The sequence below is a fragment of the Lynx canadensis genome, chromosome B3 (assembly GCF_007474595.2).
Source record: "Lynx canadensis isolate LIC74 chromosome B3, mLynCan4.pri.v2, whole genome shotgun sequence".
Classification (NCBI taxonomy): domain Eukaryota; kingdom Metazoa; phylum Chordata; class Mammalia; order Carnivora; family Felidae; genus Lynx; species Lynx canadensis.
In genome coordinates, this window is record NC_044308.2 from 19903205 (window position 1) to 19930796 (window position 27592).

General features: G+C 36.3%; 1 protein-coding gene across 6 annotated transcripts in view; it reads left to right on the forward strand.

The window, feature by feature from the left end:
- The window catches only part of TJP1 (tight junction protein 1), a 107630-nt gene that overhangs the window by 35892 nt on the left and 44146 nt on the right, over nucleotides 1-27592 (forward strand). For all 6 annotated transcript variants that reach the window (XM_030317517.1, XM_030317518.1, XM_030317519.1 and 3 more), the window contains exons 3-8: nucleotides 7673-7797; nucleotides 8430-8532; nucleotides 13703-13979; nucleotides 17217-17320; nucleotides 18171-18339; nucleotides 19154-19301. In XM_030317517.1, the coding sequence (XP_030173377.1) occupies nucleotides 7673-7797; nucleotides 8430-8532; nucleotides 13703-13979; nucleotides 17217-17320; nucleotides 18171-18339; nucleotides 19154-19301 (926 nt within the window). The remainder of the gene's footprint in view (nucleotides 1-7672; nucleotides 7798-8429; nucleotides 8533-13702; nucleotides 13980-17216; nucleotides 17321-18170; nucleotides 18340-19153; nucleotides 19302-27592) is intronic.

Here is a 27592-nt window from a genome sequence, read left to right on the forward strand (position 1 = left end):
ATGTTCAGTAAAACTGGACAAGAAACTGAACAGATTTCAGGCCTCTTATCATAAATTCAGTTTCCCTACCAGGCAAAGATAGAAACATTTAAGCTATTGCTGCTCATGGGTGCTTATGGTCTCAAAAGGATAAAATATGGTGAAAGTACAATTCTTTGATTCTCTTCCATCCAAAAGCTGTAACTGTATATGTGTGTGCACAAATACATGAGATTGTATGTATTCCCTTTAATCCCTTCCCTCAGCACCATAATAAAAAACATTATCTGGACATTTTCTCATGTAAGCGTGTAAAAGTCAGCTATCTTTGGGCACACCTACAAAGTGTTTATTGTAAAAATACAAGAGAAAAAAAATGGACTAATTTGTATTTCTTTTGAAAATCCCTTGGGAAGGCAACCATGTTAGTCATTTAGTAAGTCCAGTACAGAGCATATGATTGTGAAGAATAATAATCATTCTGCCACTGGCAATTCTGATTAGTGAACACAATGCTAAAAATTTTTACACATGCTATCCTTATTCTTCTCCCGATTAAAAAAAAAAAGATTTTTACTATATGTAGCTCATATAGCTATTACATACTTTAATCCTTTCACCCCTTAATCCTCATTTAATCTTCGAAGTAAGTATATATTTAATGCTTGTCACCAGTGCTCTCTGTGTGTCTCTTATTTTGATTGTCAGAAAGTCATTTTCTATTAGATTCTTAAGGAAGATCATGAAAACAGTATTCTCTGTTTTTGCATGTTTATTAGCTCATGTGTGCCTTTTATGCTTTCCATTCTGTCCATTCTAGTGGGGCTTACTGTTTCCTTTGAGTATTTTATTTTATTAAAAAAAATTTTTTTTTGAATGTTTATTCATTTTTGAGAGACAGAGACAGAGCACAAGAGGAGGAGGAACAGAGAGAGAGGGAGACAGAATCCAAAGCAGGCTCCAGGCTCTGAGCTGTCAGCACAGAGCCTGACGCAGGGCTCGAACTCACCAACAGTGAGATCATGACCTGAGGTGAAGTCTGACGTTTAACTGACTGAGCCACCCAGGCACCCCATGTTTCCTTTGAGTATTTTAACTGTGTTATCTTTGGCATAACATTTTGCTATCCAAGGGTGATGATAATCTAAGTTTCTTTATAAATTAGGAGCTTTTTTTGCCTAGATGTCAGAGAGTCTTTTTCCTTAAAATATAATCATTTTATTTGGGTAGATCTTTGGCGTTAGTCTTTCTGAATTGATATTCTCAGATAACTCTCATATCTACAGCAGTGTGCATCCTTTGAGTATGTAGTTTAATTTAAAAAATAATAGTATTGGTTAAGTTTTCTTTGTTTTTGTTTTTTACCGGTTTTATTGTTCTTTTCCCTTATTTTGGTTTAGTTTTTTAGGGACTCCCGCTGTACATATGTTGTATCTCTATTGCCTATCTTGCAATACTTACTTTCTTTCAGAATTTAAAAAAAAATCTTATGCATCATTTCTTTTTTGGTTTTAAAAAGATTTCTCTGTTTTTGCTTTCTTTTTCTCTTACAGTATTTATTTGGTCTTGTGTTCCTATCAAAAATGACTTTCAAATTTATAAATTAGCTCTTGAATTCTGTCAACTCATTTTTGAGTTTTTCTAATTCTTATTTATGTTCTTTCATGCCTTACCTATTTTCCTTATGCCTTGTAGTTTTTTAATAGTAACAGTTTTGGTCGTTTTTTCCTCTTTTTTTGAACACTCATTCTGGCATGCTTCCCTTTTCTGTAGGGATATTATTCTGCTACTCACTATATTTATAGTAATTTTGTAAGGGATTTGATCCTGTTAACTTTTTTTTTGCTCATTTTATATAAAATTAGTTCTTTTGAGTTCTTTAGAAATTGGCTGTTTTCCTGTGTGTGTTTGTACACGTACTTGCATGTATTTCGGCCAAAAAACCTTACTGCTGCTTTCTGACATTTCCTAGCTATTTGCCTTTTGCACACTTTTATCTGGACCTTCTCTTTTGTCTCTGTTATTCCTGTCCCGCCCAACTTTGATTGCACTGCCAAAAGTTTCTCCACAGTGTTGGGCCCTGTCCAGAAAGGCCTGATAGGTCAGTGTTGAGAATTCCTAGGGGTCACACTGCTCCAGTTGATTCAGGCTCTGCTGCCTGATTCCTTGCTCTCACCCACTATTAGGGCAGGGGAAATCCCTCCCAGTTTCCACTGCTGTTCTCAAATTGTTCTGCCATTGTTTCCGGTGAAGAATACCTATCAGTTATTTGGGGGTTCTTCAGGTCTAGGTATGTCAGACACTGTATGGCTTTCCTTCCACGTAGGTATTGGGAACACACAAGTCTCATAGCTGGTTGCTCAGCCCTGACTGCTTGTGTTTTATACCTGAAGAGCATTTATTGGTTACCTGGATTTGTTGTAAATGTCTGTGGTTTTTTTGTTTGTTTGTTTATTTATCATGCAGTTGCCCTGCTTGTTTTTATTTGAGAATTCAGGAAGGTTCAGAATCCATGATACTATGGCTGTTTATTTTTCTAGAAATCTGAGCTGCTAATGCTCAAATTAGTGCTAGTTTAAAAAAAGACAGCTTTCTATAAAGGGGAATTTAATTAAAATTAAATTGAATAATTAATCATATACTTGTTTTAGTTTGTTATTGTTTTTTTGTAATTTTTTTTAATGTTGATTTATTTTTGAGAGAGACAGAGAACGAACAGGGGAGGGGCAGAGAGAGAGGGAGACACAGAATCCGAACCAGGCTCCAGGCTCTGAGCTGTCAGCACAGAGCCCAACACAGGGCTTAAACTCACCTGAGCTGAAGTCAGACGCTTAACCAGCTGAGTCCCTAGTTTGTTATTGTTGACAAATCACTTTGTGTTAGGCCCTTGCAGGGTTGTTCTTAGCTGGAATATGTAGATGAGTATGTGAATCCCTCCCAGGCTGGGCCTTGATACCCCAGGCTTTTTACAGTGCCATTTGTTAAGTAGAAGTGTATCTCTCTTCTACTAGTGGAAAAGTGGTTTGGTTTTATGAATGGGATGACACCAAACTTGGATTTTAATGAACTGAAACTTGCAAGACTGATGAGATGCTAAAGGAATCCTAGGTGTAGAGAGGAGATACAAAATAGAGTTTGCTAACGTATGGCATGCTTAAGCAGGTATTCGTGGTTCTGTGTGTTTAGAGCAAAGACTAGGGTGCTGGGAAGCAAGTTGGAGTTGTATTTCACAATGCTTCATACTAAAGAATTTGAACCTATGGCCAATGGAATGACAGGATTAGATTGTTTTACAATGGTAACTCTTCATGGATGTCTGGGTGGTTCCATTGGTTAAGCGTCCACCTCTTGATTTTGGCTCAGGTCATGGTCTCACGGTTTGTAGAATTGAGCCCTACGTTGGGCTCTATACTATCTGTACAGAGACTGCTTGGCATTCATTCTCTCTCTCTCTCTCTCTCTCTCTCTCCCCTCCTTCTTCCCCTCCCCCTCCTCATGCTGACATGCATTCTCTCTTTCTCTCTCTCAAAATAAATAAACTTTAAAAAAATGATAACCCTTCAAACATGAGGGAAGGTAAATTGTAAGTAGGTGGAGGTAAGAAACCTATTGAGAAGGTCAAATAAGACAATGGTGAAGGTAGAGGGAAGGGGAAGTGTGGAATAGTTGAAACCTTTGAATTTTTTTTCTTGATTTATTTATTTTGAGAGAGAGGGAGAATGCACATGCCCGAGCAGGGGAGGGGCAGAGAAAGGGTCCCAAGAAGGTTCCATGCTGTCATCACAGAGCCTGATGTGGGGATCCATCTCATGAACTGTGAGATCAGGACCTGAGCCAAAATCAGAAGTCGGACACTTAACCAACCAAGCCACCCAGGTACCTCAGAGAGCTTTGAAGGTTCTTGATTACCAACCTGGTCTGAAGTTCACAAACCATTTAAGGCTGGGGTTCTCAGCCCTGGTTGTCCATTAGAATCACTTTTTAAAAAATGCTTGCCAGCTCCCCTCTTCCGGTTTTATTTAATTGGTATGAGGTGGGGGGTTGTACATCAGCAAGCACTTTGAAACTGTTCTCAAATGATTCTCATCCCCAGCCAGATTTGGGGATCACAGACATCAGGGTAATCATTAAATGAACTGTAGCAAGCACTAATCCAGGAATTCCCTGCCTTACTAAGTGCTGGAGCTGCACAGAAGCAGTGGTGCAGGCCAGGTTTTCGACCCTGGTTCACTGCAGCCAAAAACTACACTTAGACTGGCTCACAAGTAAAACCTTAAGGAAAATATCTTCTCATCTCTTTCTCATCGAAAGTTCCTGATATTTTCAGCATTTCTTTATAATTTTTTTGTGTTATTTTTAAATTTTTAAATGAAAGAATTACCAAGCAAGATGTAAATGAACAATATAAAAGTACATAGAATAAAAGATTAGTCTAGGGGTGCCTGGGTGGCTCAGTCGGTTGAGCGACTGACTTTGGCTCGGGTCATGATCTCACGGTTTGTGAGTTCGAGCCCGGCATCAGGCTCTGTGCTGACAGCTCGGAGCCTAGAGCCTGCTTTGGATTCTGTGTCTCCCTCTCTCTCTCTCTGCTCTCCACTCATGCTCTGTCTCTGTCTCAGAAATAAACATTAAAAAAAAAAAAAAAAAAGATTAGTCTGAGCCTCTTCCAAGGAGAAACAAAAAAAAAGCAGAAGAATAATTTGCTTTAAGTACTTTTCAAATGACTAAGGCATCCTGTTATACAATCATGATGGGTGAAATATCCATTGAAAGTGTAAAACTGGCCAATGGGTATTCATGTAACAGTACAAAATATTTATTGGTATTCAGATTGTGCATTGCGACTGTTAAGAAACTGATATCAAGTTTTGGTTTAAGATCAAACAATATCCATAATTACCTAAAAGGGCTACTAAAATAACTCTTCCTTTTTTAAATTACATATGTATATGAAACTGGATTTCTTCATGTAATTTACTAAAAAGCAACATGTTACAATTGAATGCATTTTCTTTCTTTTTAAATTTCTTATTAGTGAATGTTGGATTTTGTCAAAGTCCTTTTCAGGATCTTTGGATATAATCATAAAAATGTTTTCCATTGAAATTTAATAATAGAATATATGATACCAGCGAATTTCCTTATATATCAATCTTGCATTCCTATAATAAATCCCTTTGTCATGGAGTATTTATATGCCCCCTGTTTGCTCTTTTTTGGCTTAATACTTTTTGTATAGATAGATATACATAAATCATGTTGGGCTTTAATATTTGTAGTGGGGCTCTGTCTTTATGGACAGTCACTATCAGAGTTAGATACCAGTATTCTAGTTGCTTTTTAAAAAGAGTTTAGAAGCTTTCCTTCATTTTCAGTGCTCTGGACGAGTTATATGGAGCTTTGAGGCTATGAATTCTATGAAATCATCCTATGAATTCTCTTATGAATTCTTCCATGAAGTTGGTGGAATTCTCCTATGAAATCATCTTGTTCCTGGTGCTTTTTTTGTGGGATAATTCCCTCATAATGTTCTCTATTTCTTCTCCAGAAATTACATTGTTTAAATTGCATTTTTAATTTCTGATTGAGTCATTTCAATAATTGTGTATTTCCCTAGGGAATTGTCTGGTTCGTGTAGGTTTTCAGATGTATTTGAATTTGTTCTGTAAAGTAGTTTCTTATATTTCTAATGCTGTGCTAACAGGTGTTTCATGCTAATCATTTATTTTTGAAATTTTAGGCCTGTTTCTGGCTGTTTTGAAATTTGGATATTGTCTGTCTTCAAGTTATAATAAGGGAATGGTTTTGTGTAGTGATTTGTTCTTATATTATTTTGGGAAGATATATAAGGAGACAGATTCAGACAGATGCCATTGTTTTTGGCTAGCTAGATGTTTTCCTGTTTGGGTTTTTTTTTTTTCAGCATTAACCATTTTTTGCATTAGCTTTATTGCAATATAATTTGCATACCATCCAACTCACCCTTTAAAGCATACAATTTGATGGTTCTTAGTATATTCACAGAGTTGTATGACCATCACCAGTCATTCCTTCAGTATTTTCATTATCCTAAAAAAGAAATACTGTACCATAAGCTATTACTGCCCAGTCTCTCCATCCTTTCCCATCCCTTGTTTTAGACAACACCACGTACAGATTTGAATTTGTCTTTTCTGAACATTTTTTGTGAATGGAATTATACTGTATATGGTCTTTTGTGATTGGCTTCTCTCACAGCATGTGCTACTACTTCATTTCCTTTTACTGCAAATACTATTCCATTGTATGGATGTACACATTTTTATTTATCCATTTGGATAAATAAACATTATCCATATTGATGGATATTTGGGTTGTTTTTCCCTTTTTGGCTATTATAAATGATGAGGCTATGAACATTTGGGTTTAAGTCTTTGTATGGGCATATGTTTTCATTTTGGGGAGGTATATACCTACAAGTGGAATTACTGGTGTTTATTCTTTTTTAAGGAGTTTTTCTTTTTTCGTTCTTGTTACTTCAGTAGGCTTTGGGGTAGGAAGGGGGGGAGGTCATGACATATGCCTAGTCTGTGGTGGATATAGTCTCCTCTCTTGTGGACTAGATAGCCTATCTCCTCAGGTGGTTTAGATTGTAGTACATAGTGTAATACAGTGTTATATGAAAACATACTCCTCTGCTTTAGTGATTCTGGAACCCTAGGAAAATATTTGATGTTTCTTTAGACAACTCTGAATACTTCATTTAATTTCAAGGGAATGGTGTGGATTTCTTTAAGATTAGTTAATTTTTTAATAACCTGGAAATATTTTGAATTTCTTTTTTGTATTGGTATGGCTTTAGTCATTGTGACTAAGATTTTCAGTTCATTTAGAAGTATGTCATGTGTTATTTCCTTTAATTAAAAACCTATTTTAAAAGGTTTGATATGGTTCTACTTTCTGTTATATGCAATGTGCATAATGTACTACTTCATAAAGATATTTTTAGCATAATTGAGGGAAGGTGAAATAACATATTTGATTTTCACAGCTGTTGATTTATTATACAAAATGGCATCAGATGTTTATACTAATTGTTTATTCTATAAGTTAGTTGCCAGTGTTTGTGATGGTCACACTAGTATACTGCCAATACCTTCAGGAACCCTTTTGATAATCAAAATAAATTCCAGGATTTCAGTGTTGAGAATTTTTAGATGTATTTTAGTACTTAAAAAGCACTCATGTAATTGTCAGTTTTTAATATTCTTTTATGTCCAGCATTTATTAGAACATGCATTCCCATACCAGGATAGATCATTCTGATATGAATCTACCCAAGTGTTTGGATCATAGGTGTAAGGTGTAATAATATTGTAATTTTTAGGGGCGCCTGGGTGGCTCAGTCGGTTGAGTGTCCGACTTCGGCTCAGGTCACAATCTCGCGGTCTGTGAGTTCAAGCCCCGCGTCGGGCTCTGGGCTGATGGCTCATAGCCTGGAGCCTGCTTCTGATTCTGTGTCTCCCTCTCTCTCTGCCCCTCCCCCGTTCATGCTCTGTCTCTCTCTGTCTCAAAAATAAATAAATGTTAAAAAAAAAAAATTAAAAAAAAAAGATTGTAATTTTTATATCTAAACTTTTTTAGATTATAGAGTGTGATAGAATGAATAGTTATTTTTCGTACTGGCATTGTTTTCCTATAATTATTACCTTAGGCTCCTGGATTTGGATTTGGAATTGCAATATCTGGTGGAAGAGATAACCCTCATTTTCAGAGTGGGGAAACGTCAATAGTAATCTCAGATGTTCTGAAAGGGGGACCTGCTGAAGGACAGCTACAGTAAGTGCATTTGCTCTTTTGGGTGCCTATGTTACAAGCACCGTTCCTACCCTTGGTCACTGGCACATAGCGCTAGTGCATTCTTTAATATATATTGCCATTTATGTCCATCATAAACGGAAAGCTAGTCACTGTAAAAATAAAAATGGTGAAAAAAAAACTTGCTACGCAGTTTGGCGTGGAATTTAGCCTTCAGGAACCTCTTACCCTTAATCTTGTCCTTTTTTTTCAGTTAAGATAAGCAAGAGAAAGAGAGGCAAAAGATTACCAGCTAGCAAAAAGTGAGCATATAATCAGGATTGAAAGAAAATTGGATTGAGAAGGACTTTATTTTTTAAAAGGGAGTAACTTTTCCAGCTATGCCCTGTAATTGTACTACCAAAAATCATTTTTTGTATTGTGGTACCTGTTTACTCTTATGTAAAAACAAAAGATTTAAAAAACATTAATGACCTGTGATTAGTGACTTCCTAAATGTTGTAGGAGATGGGAAAGTAAATCATTTGACATTATTGTAACATTATCTGAAAGTATCCACAAAATTGTGGAACTATCCATCTTGAAAGTATATTCATAAACCTGTCTGTATGTTTTTTTCTAATATGTAATTTTGGTGGCCTTTTTTTCCTTAGGGAAAATGACCGAGTTGCAATGGTTAATGGAGTTTCAATGGATAATGTTGAACATGCTTTTGCTGTTCAGCAATTAAGAAAAAGTGGGAAGAATGCAAAAATTGTAAGTATCTTTTACCTTTACTTTAGTAAGAGTATCAATTTTATCATTGAAATGTTTCTGGTGTTTGAATTCCTCTTTCCCCTTTAAGAAAACGAAAACTGGATCAGTACTTATAAAGTTAGCTTACAAAAGTGTTTCTTCTAATACTGGTGGTATGTTTTATAACAGAAAATATATTTTCTCAAAGTTTAGATACTAGGATTCTTTTTCGATTGAAAAACAAAGGCAGTGATTGAAAGGTGAAAGGTCACCTCTTTATGGCTTAATGTTCCCTTCTCTTTTAAGTTCTAAAGTTAGACTGAATCTTGGCATATAGTCTGTTAGAAATATTTAGCCCTGTTTTCTGTTACAGGATTTGTTTAATGGGCAAGTTTTACATTGTCCCTTGAACACATACATCATCAACCACTTTCCTTGTTACTGTGATACAGTTTGAGGAGAGAGAAAGTGGTAAGATTTTCTTTGTAGAGTTGTTGAGGGTGCATTTTAATGTTACTGTTTTAGTATATAGCTAGAATCTTTCTTCTATTTCATTATTTCTCTAAGTCCACTTTTTTTTTTTTTAAGTTCAGTTAACTCTTGATAACTGGTCTCAAATCACAGTTAAAACTAAGCAGATGTGGCACAGCATAGATTTAATGTAACAGTTCTGTTTAAAATCATATCCATGTTTAGGAACACAGTAGCTACTTTACCCACTTTGCTCCTTCCCCCATTCTGCCCATCTAGCCTCTGAAAGGACTTATTAAGGCACTGCTTTAAGCCCTTAGTTCAGGTATAAAGAACAGGAGGAGGAGGCTGGGTAGGCAGCTAGATGGATTGTCCTGCCTTGTCTGTTGAGAACTTTGCTACTTCCCAGCAGACACTCAGAACCACAGTGGACCCAACAGAAGGGAGAGAGCTGGAAGTGAGGGGAAGGCCTGCCCTGTTTTGACTTTGGGGAATGGGTGAGAGCTAGGAGGTGTATTCCCTGAGACTGTGCACTTCACAGTTGCTAAGCCCTCTTCCATCGTCTAGGCTGCTGTGCCATATGGTTTATTTCTGCACCAGTATCTTTGCTGATGAGGTGAGAGTTTTCTCAGATTGCAGTAGACCCACTATTTAGTTACTGCATTCCAAATGACAGACATCTTCTTTTGGGTATATATTTTCACAACTTCATTGTAGTCATATTTTTACACTTATAGTGTTATTTTTAAATCACAGTTCATATACTTACTGGCTAGTGTGTGGTAGAGTTTTTAAAGTTTTTATAACATGAGATTGTAATATTTATAGAAGCAAATTGCTAATTTTTATAAATTGAGTAAGTTTTAGCATTCTTGCCTTAGCTGCTGATGTTGAACATTGTTACTATTTTTCAGTATTTTTCAACTGCATATTCAAAGGTGAGCACCTTAGGTAAATTGGGTGTTTTCTTCCTGTATCTGAGTTGTGAGCTTCACCTGTAACCTCAACGTTTTAAGCTCTGTTCCTCTGAAATGTTGAGCTGTTTTGTTCACCATGCAAAATATTCAATATACATATTCCACATTGATAATGCATCTAAGAAAGTTGTATTTCTGCACTATAGACTTCTCCCCATAGAAATCATTTTATGAGAAGTAGGTCCAAAACCTGTAGTGTATTTGAAATAGGAAAAGGATTTGGGACAGCTCAAGGATGGATTTTGCTCTGATTGTACTTAGCTACGTGACTTGGAGAGGCAGAATAAAACCCCAGTGTCTTACAATGTGGTCTTTCATTGTGAGGTGTCTTTCTAAACTCTTAACGCATCCCTAGCCAGAACCAGAACCTCAAGGTCATTATATACATTGTTTTTGCTTTGTTTAGTTTTGTTTTTTTCATTTCTGAATAATCAGCTCCTCTTCCTTCCTCCCCAATCTACCGATCTGTTTTCCTCCCTGTGTTCTTACATTAAGGTGGTTGGTTGTTTATGTGATTTTCTTTCCATTAACCAAGAGCTCCCTGGGTATTAAACTGTTTCTTTTCTGTTAAACTAAAATGTTAGAAGTCCTTTGATAATATAACTATCATAAATAGGTTTAGTTTAGTTTAACAATAAGTGAAGTTAGAAGTAGTTTATGACACAGTGAGCGTGTATAATTTTTACTAAAATTCTGAACATCTTTAAAAAGCATTATGAAGTGTATGAGCAGAAACACCTCCTAGAGATAATGTTTGTGAGCACTTCAGTGTATCTCCATGTGGTTATGTAGCATTTCACTGTGTGTACGTGCTTACCTAACCCATTCATTGGTGGGCATTTCAGTGTCCAGTTTCCACAAGTATTAAAAAAAAAAATACTGTGTTGAAGATCATTGTGTTTCTGCCTACTTGTTCAGTTACTTTTTTAGGAATAACTTCTTGGGAGTGGCTTCTCAGTCAGAGGGCATGAATGATATACGCATCACCAGCCCTTCAGAAAGATGATAGGGCATTGAGAGTCCAATTTCAGCAACACTTTTTAAATCTTTGCCAAACAGACTGACCTAGTATTTCAAATGAACTATTTTACAGTACAAATGAGTTTGGTCATGTTGTAGTGTACATACTGCCCATTTATGTTTCTTCTTTGCTTATTCCTTAGCATTTATATGGTGATGATTGTTGTACTAGGGTGTGGTATATATTAGGATTATTAGCCTTTTGTTATATATACTGCATATATTGTGTACCCATTTGTTTTTTTGAGTGTAGGTTGTTATGGTGATTGTTTTGGAGGGGTTTGTTTTTATATCACTTTGTTTCAACATTGAAATGTTTTCATTTTTATGTTGTCATGTCTGTCAGATGTTCACTTGTTGGTTCTGCCTTTGGTGTCAGGCTTATAAAAGCCTTTTACCTTTTACCAGTTATAAAAGTGTATAACCTATATTTTATGCTAGTACTTGTATAGAATTCATTGCTTTATTTTACATTTGAATCTTTATGTCAGCTAAACTGTCTTGAAGTAGGCATTTCCCCCTAAGTTTGTTTCAGAGTTTTCAGTGTTAAAATCAAGGATAGTTGCCAAACCTTCTAAATCTCTTCTTGTAAGTTTACAACCATTAACGATAATGTAAACGGAGAATTGTAACAGGATTGGATATTTTTCAATAAGTTAAGCACTTACTGGTTGCAAATATTTCATTATATGTACAGTTAAATGCATGGCAAGGACCTTCTCTAAACAACTTGAATCTTAATAGGATAGACGGGTACCCACAATCATAACCATAATGCACATCTGAGAATGAGAGGCGTTTCAGGTACAGTAGATTTCCAGAGAGGTGGTAGGCACTCTCTTGGGGGAAGACATGGAAAGCTCAGAGTGTTCATCTGGTTACTTTGTTTTTGTTTGTACATAACTAGGGAGGAATTGAAGATTTAAAGTAATACAGCAAAAGTATTGCTTCTAAAACAGTATGTTGGAGATTGAAATAGAGGTGAGACTAAAACGCAGAGAGTCGGGTAGGAATGTTTATAGTAACTGTTACTTGCTAAGGGTCTGAGCTGTGGAAGGACAGGCAGCCTTCTCTACATTCACAACAGGGCATTGGCTGTCTGACCTTGCCACATATAGGCATCTTGCTGCTGCTTCAGCTTCAGTGTTGTTTCCTCAGAAGGGCCATCTCTGATGACTCTTGGTGGTAGTAGGCAGCAACAAGCACTATTAAGGATACAGCAGCCCTTTGAAGAAAGGGAGGAGATAAGAAAACTTGGAAATGAATAGCAAGACAGAGGAATAGAAGATTAATTAGCAGATTAGTAGTAGAGGACAAATTTGAGGGAGAGATTAAAGTTGTAAGTACCCTGAGGGGGTGTTGTTGATGAGGACAGTCTTGGAGGTGGGTAGGGATAAGAATAAGAACTCATTTGGGAGAATTTCGTTTGTACAGAAAGAGGTTCGACTTGGTCTTTGGACCCTGAAGGAAGGAAGACTAAACAAATAAGGTATTGAAAACCATCTGGAATATAGGGGATGTGAAGTGACACTGAGCTGTGCAAGTCAGGCTGAGTGATTGGGATCTTGAAGAATAGTTTTGGAATACCTGTGTTAGCAAATTCCATAGAGAGGCAAGAGGTGGAGGAAAGGATTACTGACAAGCAAAAGAATTCTGTAAAGTAAAATGAATTTATGGAGGACCTAATCAGCAAAGTTTGGAAATGCAGCCATCTGAAGGTAAAGATAATACAGGACTGAAGTTTGTCATGGCAGGTGATTGAGAGGTCACAAGAAAGTTATTTAAATATCACAGCATGACGTCTCACACAAACTTGGGAGCAGCACAAGTGAAACCAGGAAAGAATTGGTGGACTGAGAGAACAGAAAATGGAGGAATCATAAAAAAGATGGGCATAGAAAAGTTTCAGTAGATCAAGGAGTGTTCCCCAAAAAGATCTTGCAGATCTCTGATGAGATTGAGGGTGTACCAGAATGAGACAGTCAAGTGCAGTCCAGGGATTAAGAGGCCACACAATCAGAATGTAATGCTTATAGATCTTGAACTTGCAGAAAGTAAAGGAAATAAATGGCCAGGGAAAATTGAACCACATAGCAGTCATTGAGGAAAGAAAGCCAGAAGAAGGGATTTATACCAACAATAGAAATTGGAGAGATACAGAAACTGAACAGTTTATATTGGTAAAGTATTAGCTCCAACTTAAGAAGTTGAATGTTAATGTGGAGGAGGTACAGTAAATTTATCCATTAAGAGTTTTAGTAGGATAGTTGTGGGCCTTGATACTGATGGATTCTGAAAATTTCAAGGAGTCAAGTTGGGCTTACAAGTTTGCGATGGTCTTGGTAGCAACTAACGGTGTATTTGATGGTATTAGAGTACACTGCCCCATCCTTTATCCAAATCACTAACAATTACTAGTTTCTCTTTAAGCTTGTGATTATTATACCTAAACAGTCTTTCTAAATTAAGTAACTAAGGACTTTATTAGGCTCACTATTCCAAATTTGGTTCTTAAACAGATCTGTTTGTCAAGAGAGCAGAAAACATAACCATTATGGAAATGTATTCTCTAGTAATTTCTTACAATTTTTTGTGTATTTTGTCTCTCTGATTCATAATTAATTTATTTGACATAGGACCAGAAAAACATAATTTTCCTTTCTCTTAAGAACTAAAAGTGTGTGTAGAAATCAATCAGCTTTTTTTGTAATCTTTATTTGTAGACCATTAGGAGGAAGAAGAAAGTTCAGATACCAGTTAGTCGTCCTGATCCTGAACCTGTATCTGAAAAAGAAGATGATAGTTATGATGAGGAGGTCCATGATCCGAGAAGCAGCCGTGGAGGTCTGGTCAGTAGAAGGAGTGAGAAGAGTTGGGCAAGGGATAGAAGTGCAAGCAGAGAGAGGAGTTTGTCCCCACGGTCTGATAGGCGATCTGTGGCCTCCAGTCAGCCTGCCAAACCCACCAAAGTCACATTGGTGAAATCCCGGAAAAATGAAGGTATTCTCTACCAACTTGTTTATCATTTTCACATGAAAATGTTAACACTAATTTTGATGAGTGAAATTGCTGCCCTTTCCTATCCTCGTTTTTGTTGTCTTTTGTTATCTTCGTTGTTGTGTCCTGTTGCCATAAGTCCTATCCCTTTATAGCAGGCTTCAGGGATCATCTACTTTTCTCTTCATGAATTAATTTGGTGCAGCAGATCGTACTTCAAATAAATTGTCCAGTAGTTGGGATTTTGAATTTCTTGTTGTGGTTAGAATAGCCAAATACAAATTATGCTAACAAATGTCACACCAGTACCAAGCTGAATTTCAGTGTTTTACTTAGCTGTTAGGATCAGTAGTAGCATAACCATTGGAAGAAATCTTGGGATTTCTGCTTTTTGGGAAGGGGGGCAGACTTCTTTTTAAATGAAGAGATTAAGGGGAAGGAACCCCTGATAGGGCATTTCTCTATAATGCAGGACTTCTTTAAACTGAAGCTAGCCGCTTCTCCTTACTTAATCAAATTTGATAAGAATGAATGCGATTGTGACCTCGTCCTGTGGACATGTCTCTCAAATGCAGGCAAGCATCTGTGACTGATCATTTTGGTGAAAAGGTGTTCTACTAAGAATATCATGTAGGCTTGCTTTGATCTGCTATACCAGCACCTGACAGACCTTTTTTCTAGTTCTTGCTCCCCACCCCACTCTGTGGTGGACATCTCAAACTGTCTACCCTTGCTGTTTCTACTTCATTTTGCCACTCATTCGTCAACCCTCTCTGACCTGGTATCTGTTACACCTTGCTCCCAAAGCTGTTAAAACTAAATAAACCTAGTAGAAATTTTCAGTCTTTATTTTACTTGCCTTTTCAGTACCATTTTCCATAGTGTTAACCACTTCCTATATTTTGAAATAACATCTTCTCTTGGCTTCAGTAATACTGTGTTCTTTTGGATCTCTCACCCCCTTACGTATCCTTTGCAGGCTCCTTCTCATCCTACCCTTTAATCTTCCATAGATTTCTATTCTAGAATCTCTTTTTTCCCCTCAACGTAACCTCTTTAGGCAATTGCATCTGCTCATTGTCTCAGTTAGCTGCTGCTGATGGCAAAACTTATTTCTCCAGTCCAAGTCTGTGTGGTTGTGCGTGCCAGCTGTTAGGCATATTGACTTCAGTATTTCACGTAGCTCCCTCAGACTTAACACACCTCAAGCAAAACTCCTACCTTCCTCATAAAATTTTTGTGTTTTCTTATGAAGTTGCTCATTAGATATATTCTCATCTACCCAGTTTCTCATGCCAGTTATGGAAAATATTGTACTTATCCTTGACATCTCTTTTTTCCTCACTTCCCTGTACCCAGTTAATATATTGTAACTTCCTCAATACCATTCTTAAATAACCTCCCACTTCTGCCTTTCTCCACTATCACCACCACCTCCCTCATCCATGCTGCTGTAATCTTTTTTTCTTTCAGCTTTATTGAGGTGTAATTGACATTATATATAAATATATAAAGTTATATATATTTAAGGTATATAACATGATTTGATACATGTATACATTATAAAATGATCACAGTCAAGTTTATGACATCAGGCATTTACGTGCATTGACATGTATTTACTTAGTTACCTCAGAGTTACTTTTTTTTTTTTTTTTGGTGCGGTGAATAACTATCATCTCTTAAGTGGACATAATGAGTCTCAGAAACTAGTCTCTGGATCCCTTCCAGTCAATTCTGCAGACACCTTCATAGAGTTAAAGGATCTTCTGTGACATTTGTTATTCTTTCGCATCTCTCTTAGTTACTCCTCAGTCCTAGCTACCCTAACAGTTATGACTGTTCTTCATACCTTTTGGGACATTTGTTTGTAACCATTCTGTCTCTACCACCTCCCACCCCACATACACATTCACAGGTGTACCCTAATCCTTCTGGTTTAGTAGTATTTCTGCTTTAGTATTTCTTCCTCTCTGGCTCTGTACTGGACACTGAATCTATATTGCCTTTGTATGAACTCTTCCTCACACTTACATTTGCCCCTACTGACTGTTGCCAGAGTGTAGGGCCTCTGTCTCATTCGCTGCTTTTTAGCCATAGTGCCTGGTGTATAGTTAATATTTACCCAAGGAAACACTTGGAGTTGATGAATATGTGAGGATTACTTTGAAGTAATCTCTGTATTGATTATTTATAACTTTTTAATCTTGAATAAGGACATTTTTGTCATTTGTACTATATTCTTGTGATATAACAACCATTTCTCAAGCACATATATTTGACTGCCTAGATCCTCTGAAAAGTCATTTTCTCTTTTCACCCTGATTCTTTTCCTGTTTGAGCACTCTGTGTGTATTTGCCTTAAGTTAAGCTGCAATTTAGGGTTTTTTGTTTTTGTCCCCCCCCCCCACCTTTTTTTTAATGCAGTAAGATGCAGAGTCCTTTCCTCTCTCCTGACAGAGCCAGGAGCGTTCCTTTTCCTACTGATGTGCTCTTGTCGTCATTGTTCTGGTTTACAAACACACAGAATTGTGCGGTTTTGCAGTTCCCTGGACAGTTTTCTAGACTCTCCTGGTACTTTCCTCAATTTTGACCATTTCCTCATCCACAGATAAAATTAATGTTGCCTCACATTTGGATACCTGGTTGGTTGTTAAAAGGAAAGGACTGGCCTTTTTAACTCCTGCCTGTATCTGCACAGCTAGTTGAAGCCTTTGTTCGCACCAACACAGAATGTATATAGTAATGTTCTGCATGTCTCTCTCCATGGTTAGAGGTGTGTAGAATCAGAAAAACTTTTGCTCTGGGAAATTGGGGAAAACAAAACAGTGTATGCTTAGTGATACAAGTCGTCATTAAAATTGTCAACCTTTCCAGAGTTTTTCCAGCCTCAAGCAGTTCACTTTTTAGAAGTGTATTCATTAAACCTTCTGAGAAGCTAGTTTAATACAACATAGGAAGAAATGGTCTTCTCTTCAGGCTTGGGTTTTTTTTTTCTCCTTTCCCCTTTCTGAGTAAAAATTGGAATAAGTATGTCAGTCTTCTGCTTGGATCATAGACTTTCTTTACTTTCACATTGACAGTGCACACTTTTTGATGATTAGAGGAAATGACATCTTTGCAGGGTGACCAAGAATAATTTCTTGCTGTTGATTGTACTTAAAAACTCAGTGTGGTGATGATTATTATACTTTTAAAGTGTGTGGTTTACGCTAAAGACATTTAAATATGTTATTTCAGAATATGGTCTTCGATTGGCCAGTCATATATTTGTGAAGGAAATTTCACAAGATAGTTTGGCAGCAAGAGATGGCAATATTCAAGAAGGCGATGTTGTATTAAAGGTATAGTCATATTCTTACATTTTAATGAACTGAAGTAGAAAACAAATTCTAGTGTAACCATATAGTTTCTGCTCATGTTTGAAGCAATTTTGCCAAAATTAAAAATCAATGTTTGGGGCACTGGATGGTTTGTCATTTTTAATGGACAAAAATGGTTTGTCCGTTATTATTTGTCAACACTGATATTTTTCTTTAGGCATGGAGTCATTCTGAGCAAATTAATCATTACAAATGAATATCCTTCACTGCTAGGAACTACTTTGTAGGTAGATATGTCTAGTCTTACACAATAAGTGGTTTTGATAACTACTCTAAATATTATTAAAATGTTTGTTTTGGGGGCGCCTGGGTGGCGCAGTCGGTTAAGCTTCCGACTTCAGCCAGGTCACGATCTCGCGGTCCGGGAGTTCGAGCCCCGCGTCGGTCTCTGGGCTGATGGCTCAGAGCCTGGAGCCTGTTTCCGATTCTGTGTCTCCCTCTCTCTCTGCCCCTCCCCTGTTCATGCTCTGTCTCTCTCTGTCCCAAAAATAAATAAACGTTGAAAAAAAAAATTAAAAAAAATAAAATAAAATAAAATGTTTGTTTTGTTTGTTTGCTTATAAGTAATAGAAAGTGACAGGCTTTTGGGGATTGGCTCAGAGATACTAATTCGGGTTTTCTGACATAGCAACAGTGTAGTAAAGATTTTATTTCAGGAAAGAGGAGTACTTTGATATTATGAAAAGACTAATTTTGGTTCTTACAGCAAGCCAAGGAGTAATTTAAATATTCCTGTTTCATAATATTAAGTTAACATTTGTATTTTTATCATTTACTTTCAACTTAGAGGTTTTTTTTTTTTCTGTTGCAGATAAATGGTACCGTGACAGAAAATATGTCACTGACAGATGCAAAGACATTGATAGAAAGGTCTAAAGGCAAGTTAAAAATGGTAGTTCAGAGAGATGAACGAGCTACCCTGTTGAATGTCCCTGATCTTTCTGACAGTATCCATTCTGCTAATGCCTCTGAGAGAGATGGTGAGTATAGTTCTGTTTGGAGAGTCCCTTTAAGTAACCTGTTAAAGTAGTAGGAAGATTTGATATGTTTGAATGAAATAATTTTCTACAAGCTAGACACCTTCAGAACCTAAGAATTACAAATATATATTATACTGGGAGTGGAGGGCTTAATTTTAATTACATTTTTCCTAGTTTTATTGAGAAATGTGGAAGTTTAAGGTACACAGCATGATGGTTTGATTTACATCTATTGTGAAATGATCACCACAATATGTTTAGTTAACATCTTTTATCTTCTCCTGTAGATAAAAGAAAAAAAAAAGATTTTTCCATGTGATGAGAACTCTTAGGATCTAGTCTCTTAACTTCATATATCCTGTAGCAGTGTTAGCTATTATCATCTATTGTACATTTCTTCCCTGGTGCTCATTTATTTTATAACTGAAAGTCTGGACCTTCCTCCAGTTTCCTTTTGCCCCTCCCCCCACCCTCTCTGGTAACCACAAATCTGATTTCTTTTTCTGTGAGTTTGGTGGTTGTGTGGGTTTGTATTTTTGCTTTTTGTGAGTTGTTTTCTGGTTTTTTTTGTCTTTCTCTGACTTATTTACCATATGCCTTCGAGGTCCACATCCATGTTGTCACTGTCCTTTTTGTTTTGTAGGCAGCTCACCATTATTAATCAGTGGTTGATGAAGTTAATGCTTAAATCAACCATTTTATATGAAATTATATTTAGTAGCTTATATTCATTATCATTGGAGTATCTTACATTTTACATTATTTTACTATGATCATTTCATGGGAAAATAAAAAGCACCCTTTTACTTAACAGACATTTCAGAAATTCAGTCACTGGCATCAGATCATTCTGGTCGATCACATGACAGACCTCCCCGCCACAGCCGGTCACGATCACCTGACCAACGGTCAGAGCCTTCTGATCATTCCAGACACTCTCCACAGCAGCCCAGCAGTGGCAGGTAATCACACTCTGTTGTTAAAATAGTTACATGTGCTTGATACATGTTTCTGGTATTGCTTACAAATAAAACTAGAAGATAGATTTTCTTTTATTAAGATTAGGTTGGAAGTTTTTGGTTTTTTTTTTTTTTTAATTAATTTAGGGATTACCTAGAAAAACATAGGTCAGTTAATCTTCCTAAAGGGTGAAGTGGTAAATATTTTAAGTATGTAAGCCATATAATTTCTTATCACTACTCTGTAGCACAGAAGTGTAACTGTAGATAATATGTAAATGAACAGACAGGGTAGTGTTCCAATAAAACTTTATGAAAAACACTTGGCCATACAGCTGCAGTTTGCTGATCCCCACTGCATAAGAAGATGCTGGCCAGCTAAAAGAATATACTGCTTGGGAAAGTTAAACATATTAGCAGCCCTTTCCTAGACACTTTAACCCGGACTTTGTTTTCCCTCTTAAAAAAACAGTCTGGTATTTATGCCAAAGAGTCTGGTATGTTAGTAGTATGTGACTTACCTGAGTTTACATGGTCTTTGGGGTTGCATATACAGTTGAGAATCTGAAAATTATGACCCTTATTTCTAGAATAGTACACATGTACACATAAATATTTGGCATTTTACATAAAATTTGTGGATATTCCCAGGGCTCTGTAGGCCACCAACTGATTTATGGTTCTGTAATAATCCATATGAAGATCTTCTGGAGGCACTTGAAAATTTGAGCTGAACATTTTAGGGTTAGAGATTAATTTGGGACTTACTTCCATGGAGGTGTTAGCTCAAGCCATAGAAGTCATTAAAGTTACTAAGAAAAACAATGTGGAGGGAAGGCCAAGATATTAGACTGGAGGCAGTGTATTCTTTGAGGAAGGTGAGGAGGCAAGGAAGAAGTAACCAGAGAAAGGAGGAGTGTGTAGCCAGAAGAAAACTTTTTTGAAGATCTTTAAAAACCATAATGATCATTATTTTGCACTGCTGGTTTTAGAGATTTATGAAGTGAATTGTCTTTAAATTTCAAATTTTAGTTTTATAAATTATATTAACTCTGATCTTTATGGTTGTAATAATTATTTATTTATTTACTTACTTATTTTAATGTTTATTTTTGAGAGAGAGAGAGACAGAGCACAAGCATGGGAGAGGCAGAGAGAGAGGGAGACACAAAACCTGAAGCAGGCTCCAAGGTCTGAGCTGTCAGCACAGAGCCCGATGCGCGGCTCGAACCCACGAACTGTGAGCTCATGACCTGAGTCGAAGTTGGATGCTTAACCAACTGAGCCACCCAGGCGCCCCATAATGATTTTTTTAAAAAATATTATAGTACATCATATGCCATCCTGGCTTATCTTATAACTGATACAACTGATTGTTATTTTTAACTGCTTCAAGTTAATACATTAGTTCTAAAACTCTTCTTGACATAGCATAGATGTTACCTGGGAGAGGATCGCTGCAACCACACACACACACACACACACACACACACACACACACACTGTGATATAAATCACACCCTTGGATGATTCATGGGAGTAGCTATAATTTTAACACATTTCTCTCACCTAGAAACCATGCTGGTGTCAAGAAATTTGGATATGATTTTCCTTAAAAAAAAAAAGAATCATCTACATTTTGACCGTTAGTTTTTTTTGTGAGCAAATTCTAAATCTTAAAAAGTTTTTTTGATGCTGACTTTTTTTCATTTAGATTTCCTAAACACTTGGCATTCGTAACTTAAAAGTTAAAGAGGTTTGTTTTGTTTTGTTTTTTTAAACATTTTAATATAAAATTATGTTGAGGTGTTTTAATTGGGAACCTCAGGTATCCTTATGGGTCACACGAGTTATATGAGATCTTTTAAAAATACAGAATCCTAGGCTCTGTTCTCAGGTGGAGGTGGAGAATACAGTTTGTTTGTTTGTTTGTTTTTAGGTTTCTGATATCATCCTCTACTGTGCACTACCAAGTTTGGGAACTTCTGGTTAGGACATGTGGTACATACTAAAGAAAAGATAGTACTTCACATACAGAAGGCCAGAGGTCTTCAGATTATTTCCAAATTCTTGTGCTAAGAATTTAATTTCTGAAAATTCAGTGACCTTCACACATTCAAGATGTACAATAGTACCAGTTGCTTAAAGATTTCATTTTTTCTCCTAAAGTTCATGTTAAAATACAAATAACTGTGGAGTTGTGGAGGATTATCCTGTGTTTTGAGAAACAGTTTAGGTGTTCTTTAAAAGTAAAATTCTAGTAAAAACACCATGGGTTCTGTATTCCATTATTCTCATGACCTACTTGAGTTCTGTGTGATGTTCTTTTCTGAGAGAGCAAACGTTGTGGACAGAGCTCTTGAGAAAAGCCCATTAGCTTGTTTCTTCATAAGTAGATGAGCAATGCACCCTTACTGTTATCCAGAACAGGGGTTGGCACACTACAACTTGCAGGCCAAATACAACCTGCTGCTTGATTTTGCAAATAAAGTTTTATTGGAACCAATCCTATAATGGCATAATTGAGAAGTTGCAAGAGAGACTGTATGGCTCACAGAGTCATATAAGGAAAACGTTTGCCAGTCCCTGGTCTAGAATGTTAAAATAGGCGTTATTGAACTAAAAAATTATATATAGAGAGAATTACTACAGTGATTTTCTTACATCTTGATGCGTGTTGCCAGGTTTGTTTTATATTTTATTCAGTGATGTTTCAGAGCCCCTTCTGGGCCAAGACTTGTTCTAGGAACTCGGGATACTGAGAGAGCCCAAAACTTGTGCCATTGTTTCATGCTCACAAGGTAGCTCTCACAGAGAAGATTCTTTTCACTGATCTCACTGTGGTCCCTACATAACTGAGTATTTGATTTGCAGGGTATGTTCTAAGCCTCTCTTTGGTCATATAGTTTACTGTCCCTACTAACATTTAATTACACCAATCCATTTTATGACTTTTCTCCCTAGAGTGACAACATATGTTTACCTTTTTTGTTCTGTTCTATCAGCTTTATAGTAAAGGTGACTGTGGTGCTACTGATTATCATAAGCAGGTTCAGTATTGAAAAAATTCTGTAGTAAAAGCTGAGACTAATTAAAATTTAATGTTGAATTGTGGAACATTTGGATTATAAAGATTATGTTTTATATTAGACTCAGTCATTCCATAAACTAAGTTTATTTAAGGCCTAAGTTGTCTAAAGTTTTTAGGGAATGTATTATAACAAATAGAAAAGGTTTAATTTATATTTAGCATATTCGTTTTATAAAAATGGTTGCTTTTGAGGTACTTGCAAGCAGTGTCTTAAAAAGATTGAAACTTTGTAAAATTTTCAAATATTCTCTTTATTCATTATTTCTCCTGAGAGAAAATGCTCCCCCTAAATTCTGAAAGTTAGTGGTATCAGTATTGATAATGGGTTATGATATAGTAAATATGTGATAGTAAAATTGAATTTTACAAATGAGAAATTTGTAGACAAATCCAAGTGTTGAGCCCCATTAAGCTGATATATTTGGGATAAAAACCTTTTACCTATACAGTCCACCTTTTCTGTCAGCCTTTGACTATACAGGGTTGAATTGAGCTCATGATCTGTTTCTCCAAGAGTGCCAATAAATCCTAATACCTATGCAAATAGGGCATATAATGTATCCGCTTAAATACCTTAGAGAAGTATTGACTTTTAAAGATCTTTTTTTCTTTACATATTTTACATTTTCCATTATCTTCCATAATTATTTTATTTGATTCTAGAGGACTGTAAATATTCTTTAATTCTAGAATATATAGTCTCTTTCAGATACTGCTTGGTTCTCTGGAACTTTGCCAGTTGGCTAAAAATTATTGAGACATTTACATGTATCAGTTGTACATTTTTTTTTTTTACTATTGTAAAATGTGGAGAAGTGCCCATTTTCTGATTAGCGAATTTCGGATTTTGTTTTCTGATCTTTGGTTTTAGTTCTTTAAAAACGTTTTATTATCTCCAATTTAATAGATGCTTTATTCAGGACAAGATTTACATGTGATAATATTGGCAATTAATTTGGTATAAGTACTGCTTTATTTTTCATTTGAAGTCCTTCATGTTTATTTGTTTGTTTTTGGTTTCTCCTCTGTGAAAGATAGAAAGGGCCAGGTAGAAAGATAATTCTTGAAGTATCTCAATGAAATTAATTGATCACTTCTTTCCCGTGGATTCTATGCCTTCCAGCTGGACTAAGGGAGTTGGTTGTGAGTTGATGCAGCACAGTGAACTTTCTACAGTAGAGTGAATGTTGAAAGATCTTTTTTTTTGCCAGTAATTTTGACATTATCCTGCTGATTCTTACCATATTATATATTTATTGATACCATGTATATGTTATCAGTATATGGTTATAAATTTTCCCTCAACAAACTAGGCAAGATCCCTGCTGTCCTAGAGCTTTAGGCTTATATCAGAGTGAAAAAAGCAGATAAGTAAGTTTGAAAAATACATTTCACTTTCCATCAGACTAATGGAAATTATTCCATTAGTGGTAAGTACTATAAAGAAAATGAGGGTAGTACAATAGTGAAGGCGGAGGGGACGATATTAGATAACATGATCAGAGAAGAAGGCTTCTCTAAAGTGACCTCATCTTGAAATGAGTAAGAAAGAACCCTCCAGATGAAGATTATTGTAGAATAAGAAATAACGTGCCGTTTCTCAACTTGTTGGAATACCAGCAGGATGCTGGATCACAAGAGTAAAGGAGACGGTGATTGGAGTTCTAAGAAGTATTTTCTTCTGTTTTGGAAAAAATTGTTTCATGAGAGAAAATGTGAAAGTTTTTTAAGAAGTTGTTTATTACTTGAATTGGTTTTGGGGTTTTTTGGGGTTTTTTTTGTTTTTTGTTTGTTTGTTTTTTTGCTGAGATTCTTTGTCTAATGTTTCGAAATGAGTGGAATATTGATGACCCATCCTGAACTTCTGTTACTTCAATAAGAGCCAACTTGTTTTCAGTCCTTGGGAATTTTAGGTTACCAGGTTAAAATTCCAATCTGAGGTTTTGTTTTTGATATGCTTTCTAAGGAGGCCAGGCCAAGGGAAGACCATAGTTGATGCACTTCTCTAGTAATTAACTAGCAACCCAAGTGTAATAATATGTGTGCTCAATGATTGCTGAATAATTTTAACTCCTAAGAGAATATGAATCTAATGGCATAAAAGCAAGCTTAAATATTATACTTTATCCCACAATTTAAAAAGTAAAAGTATGAATTTTGTTCATCAGCTTTTACACAAGTACAATATAAAACATAAAATATGATATTTAAAAATAGACTCTCCACTTGGTAACGTATTAAAAATAGTAAATGAATGAAAAATCTTACTTCCAGATAACGATCTTCTCTTGTCCTTGGGAGAGAACCTTAGTAAAAAATGAAGAGAGTGTCGCAACATTGATCCCTTGTTATAAATCAACCAGACATTCCACTCAGTCAGAAGATTGTTTGACTCTAAATATTAATCTAAGTACCTGATAATCATTATACCACCAAAGATGGCCTAACAAAGCTATCCTTAAATTTTAAAAAGCTCTTTCTTAGTCTTTCTCATTATTAAAAATTACACATTTCTGCAAAAATCATACTGTCTGAAATCAGATGCACTAGGTTAGTCATCATCATAATAAATGAACATGTAAGATGGGAGAGAAACTCTGTACAAAATGATAAACTTTATAAAAATAAGTATCTGGATTATTACCTAAAAGCCATTTGCCAAAATGAGCAATATAGATACTCAGATTTTCTTCAAAAGCATATACACACACACATGTATTTCTAGAAAATAGATTATAGTGTATAAAGAATAAACTTAAGTTGTGGGAAATTAGCTTATAAATATGGCAAAATTGGTATAAAGTAACTATTTCTCGGCATACTACCCTTAATTTCTGTATTCCAGGACCAGCTTAGAGTCTCTTCTCTGCGTCTCTCTGCCTTTGTCATCCCTAGAATTCTGTATGTGCCATGCAGAGAGAGATCATTAATTTTTTTTTATTGCTATGAAGGAGGAACTGCAATGTATAAATACCTATTTGTTTCCATATAAAATTTAGAAAATTAACAGTGGTTGCAGCATTCTAAATAGTCAGAATGATTTGAGTGTGCCTTTAGTTTTTCTTTCTCAGGTGTCTTCCAACCCTCCATGCTGACCTATTCTGTCAATGGAGAAAAACTGTGGGGTATGGTTAGGTTAGTTTCTTTATTGTTAATTATGGCTGAGATAGTCCAGTAGCCTCTAAAGGAATTAGTACCTAGTTTTTGTTTTCATCCTAAGTTCTGAAGGTCTTGCCTCCCTTTATGCAATAAATGAGTTTCTGAAAAAAAACTATAACTTCGTTTTTTAGGATGAGTCATTTAGTATGTAATGGGAATTTGGAATTGGTGTGATAAAAGGATGTTTTACTGGAGTGACTGTTCACCCTCAAGTTTATTTCCTACATTAAGGTCATTTTTAAAATAAGGCATTACTGAACAGTCATTTGGGAAGGTGTTTGGGAGCCAGAAGTATGAAAGAAAGCTTCATGAAGAATGGGCCATCTGGCATGTTTTGTCAGACAGGGTCCAATCAAGACAGCAAGTCAAGCTTGGAGTGAACCTAGCAAGTTTAATGTAAATAGATTAAATAGAAAAGGATTGGAGTAACAAAGGATTAGCTAGTAAGAAGCTGAGAGAACTCTAAATATCAGAATCGGGTATGAGGAGCAGCCACTACCCCTGGTGCTGATATGGAGTGCCCAAGGAAGAGGCTCCCCCACCCATCCCTAGGGTGAGAGCCAGCCTGCTTGGAGAGGGCACGCCCATGGCTTACTGAATGGCAGAGAATTTGGCTGTGGTGTGTTCTCAGAAGAACTTGGCAGGAAATTTTCCCTCCAAAATGTTTGGAAAAGGAGTTCATGGGCAAGTGTCTTATTAGATAGAGACCTTGCACACAACTATCCTAGGGAGTCACTGGGGGAAACTGCTGACTGCTATGTGCTGGAGGGGCCTGCTGAGGAGACACACCCCAGAACCCACAGGGGAGCCCCTGACCAAGCTGCCTGTCCTCTGCCCTCTGCCCATAGGCCTTAACAGTTGTGATTTTACACCTGAAGTTTTTCACTTAAAACAAGTTGTTGCTCCTTGCTGATCTGACAGTGTGTATGTTAGTCTGCCACCCTATTTACACAGTTAACTGGGTAAGACTTAAAGAAGGCTCTGTTTACAATGAGTTCATTTACGTGAACTGTAAAAGCTCTTCAGAGACTGTTTCACTTTGTCTAACAGCTGTCTTCCATAGGGTTTTTAATCAACCCAAAATTTCTAGACCAGTGGATCACTACCATTAGATTGATGTACAAATGAAAAATCCAGAAAATAAACCCCATATCCTACCCTCCAGGAGAAAACAAAAATGCTCTTAAGAGGATCTTGAGGTCCAGGGGCTCCTGGGTGGCTCAGTCGGTTAAACATCTGACTTCGGCTCAGGTCATGATCTCACGGTTTGTGGGTTTGTGAGTTCAAGCCCCGCGTCGGACTCTGTGCTGACTGCTTGGAGCCTGGAGCCTGCTTCAAATTCTGTATCTCCCTCTGTCTCTGACCCTTCCCTGCTCGTGCTCAGTCTCTCTCTTTCTCTCACAAATAAATAAACATTAAAAAAAAAAAATTAAAAAAAGGATCTTAAGGTAGAATGTTGAAATGTCTGTCTAGGCTACTTGGAGCCAGAGTGTGTAGATTAACATGACTCTGACTCAGGACAAAAATGTTTTTTGTATAAAGATAGCCTTCCTCATAATAGCAAAAAAAAAAAAAAAAAAAAAAAAAGTTTTATAAAGCTTAGATACCATTTCAGAGCCATGGTAGTGTCCTGTATGGAAGATTTGAGGAAAGTATATTTTCTTTTAATTGTCACAGCTTTACCAGTTTCTTTCAATAACTGCCACTGATTGTAAACTAATCTGGGGTGTCTAAATTTGGTTTTTGTCTTGCAATAGACTTAGTGGTCACATCTCATAATAGAACTTTTCAAATGATTGGAAAATTTGATGATTCTGTACCATAACCATGCGTCTGCATTGCCCAGTGTCATTGCTGCTAGCCACATGTGGCTACTGAGCATTTGAAATGTGGCCAGTCCAAATTGAGATGTATTGTTAAGTTTGAAATAACACATTGGTTTTTAATGACAAAAAAAAGATGTAAATTACCTCTAATAATTTGTTGATTACATAATGAAATAATATTTGGATGTAATGGGTTAATAAGTAAAATGTGTTAATTG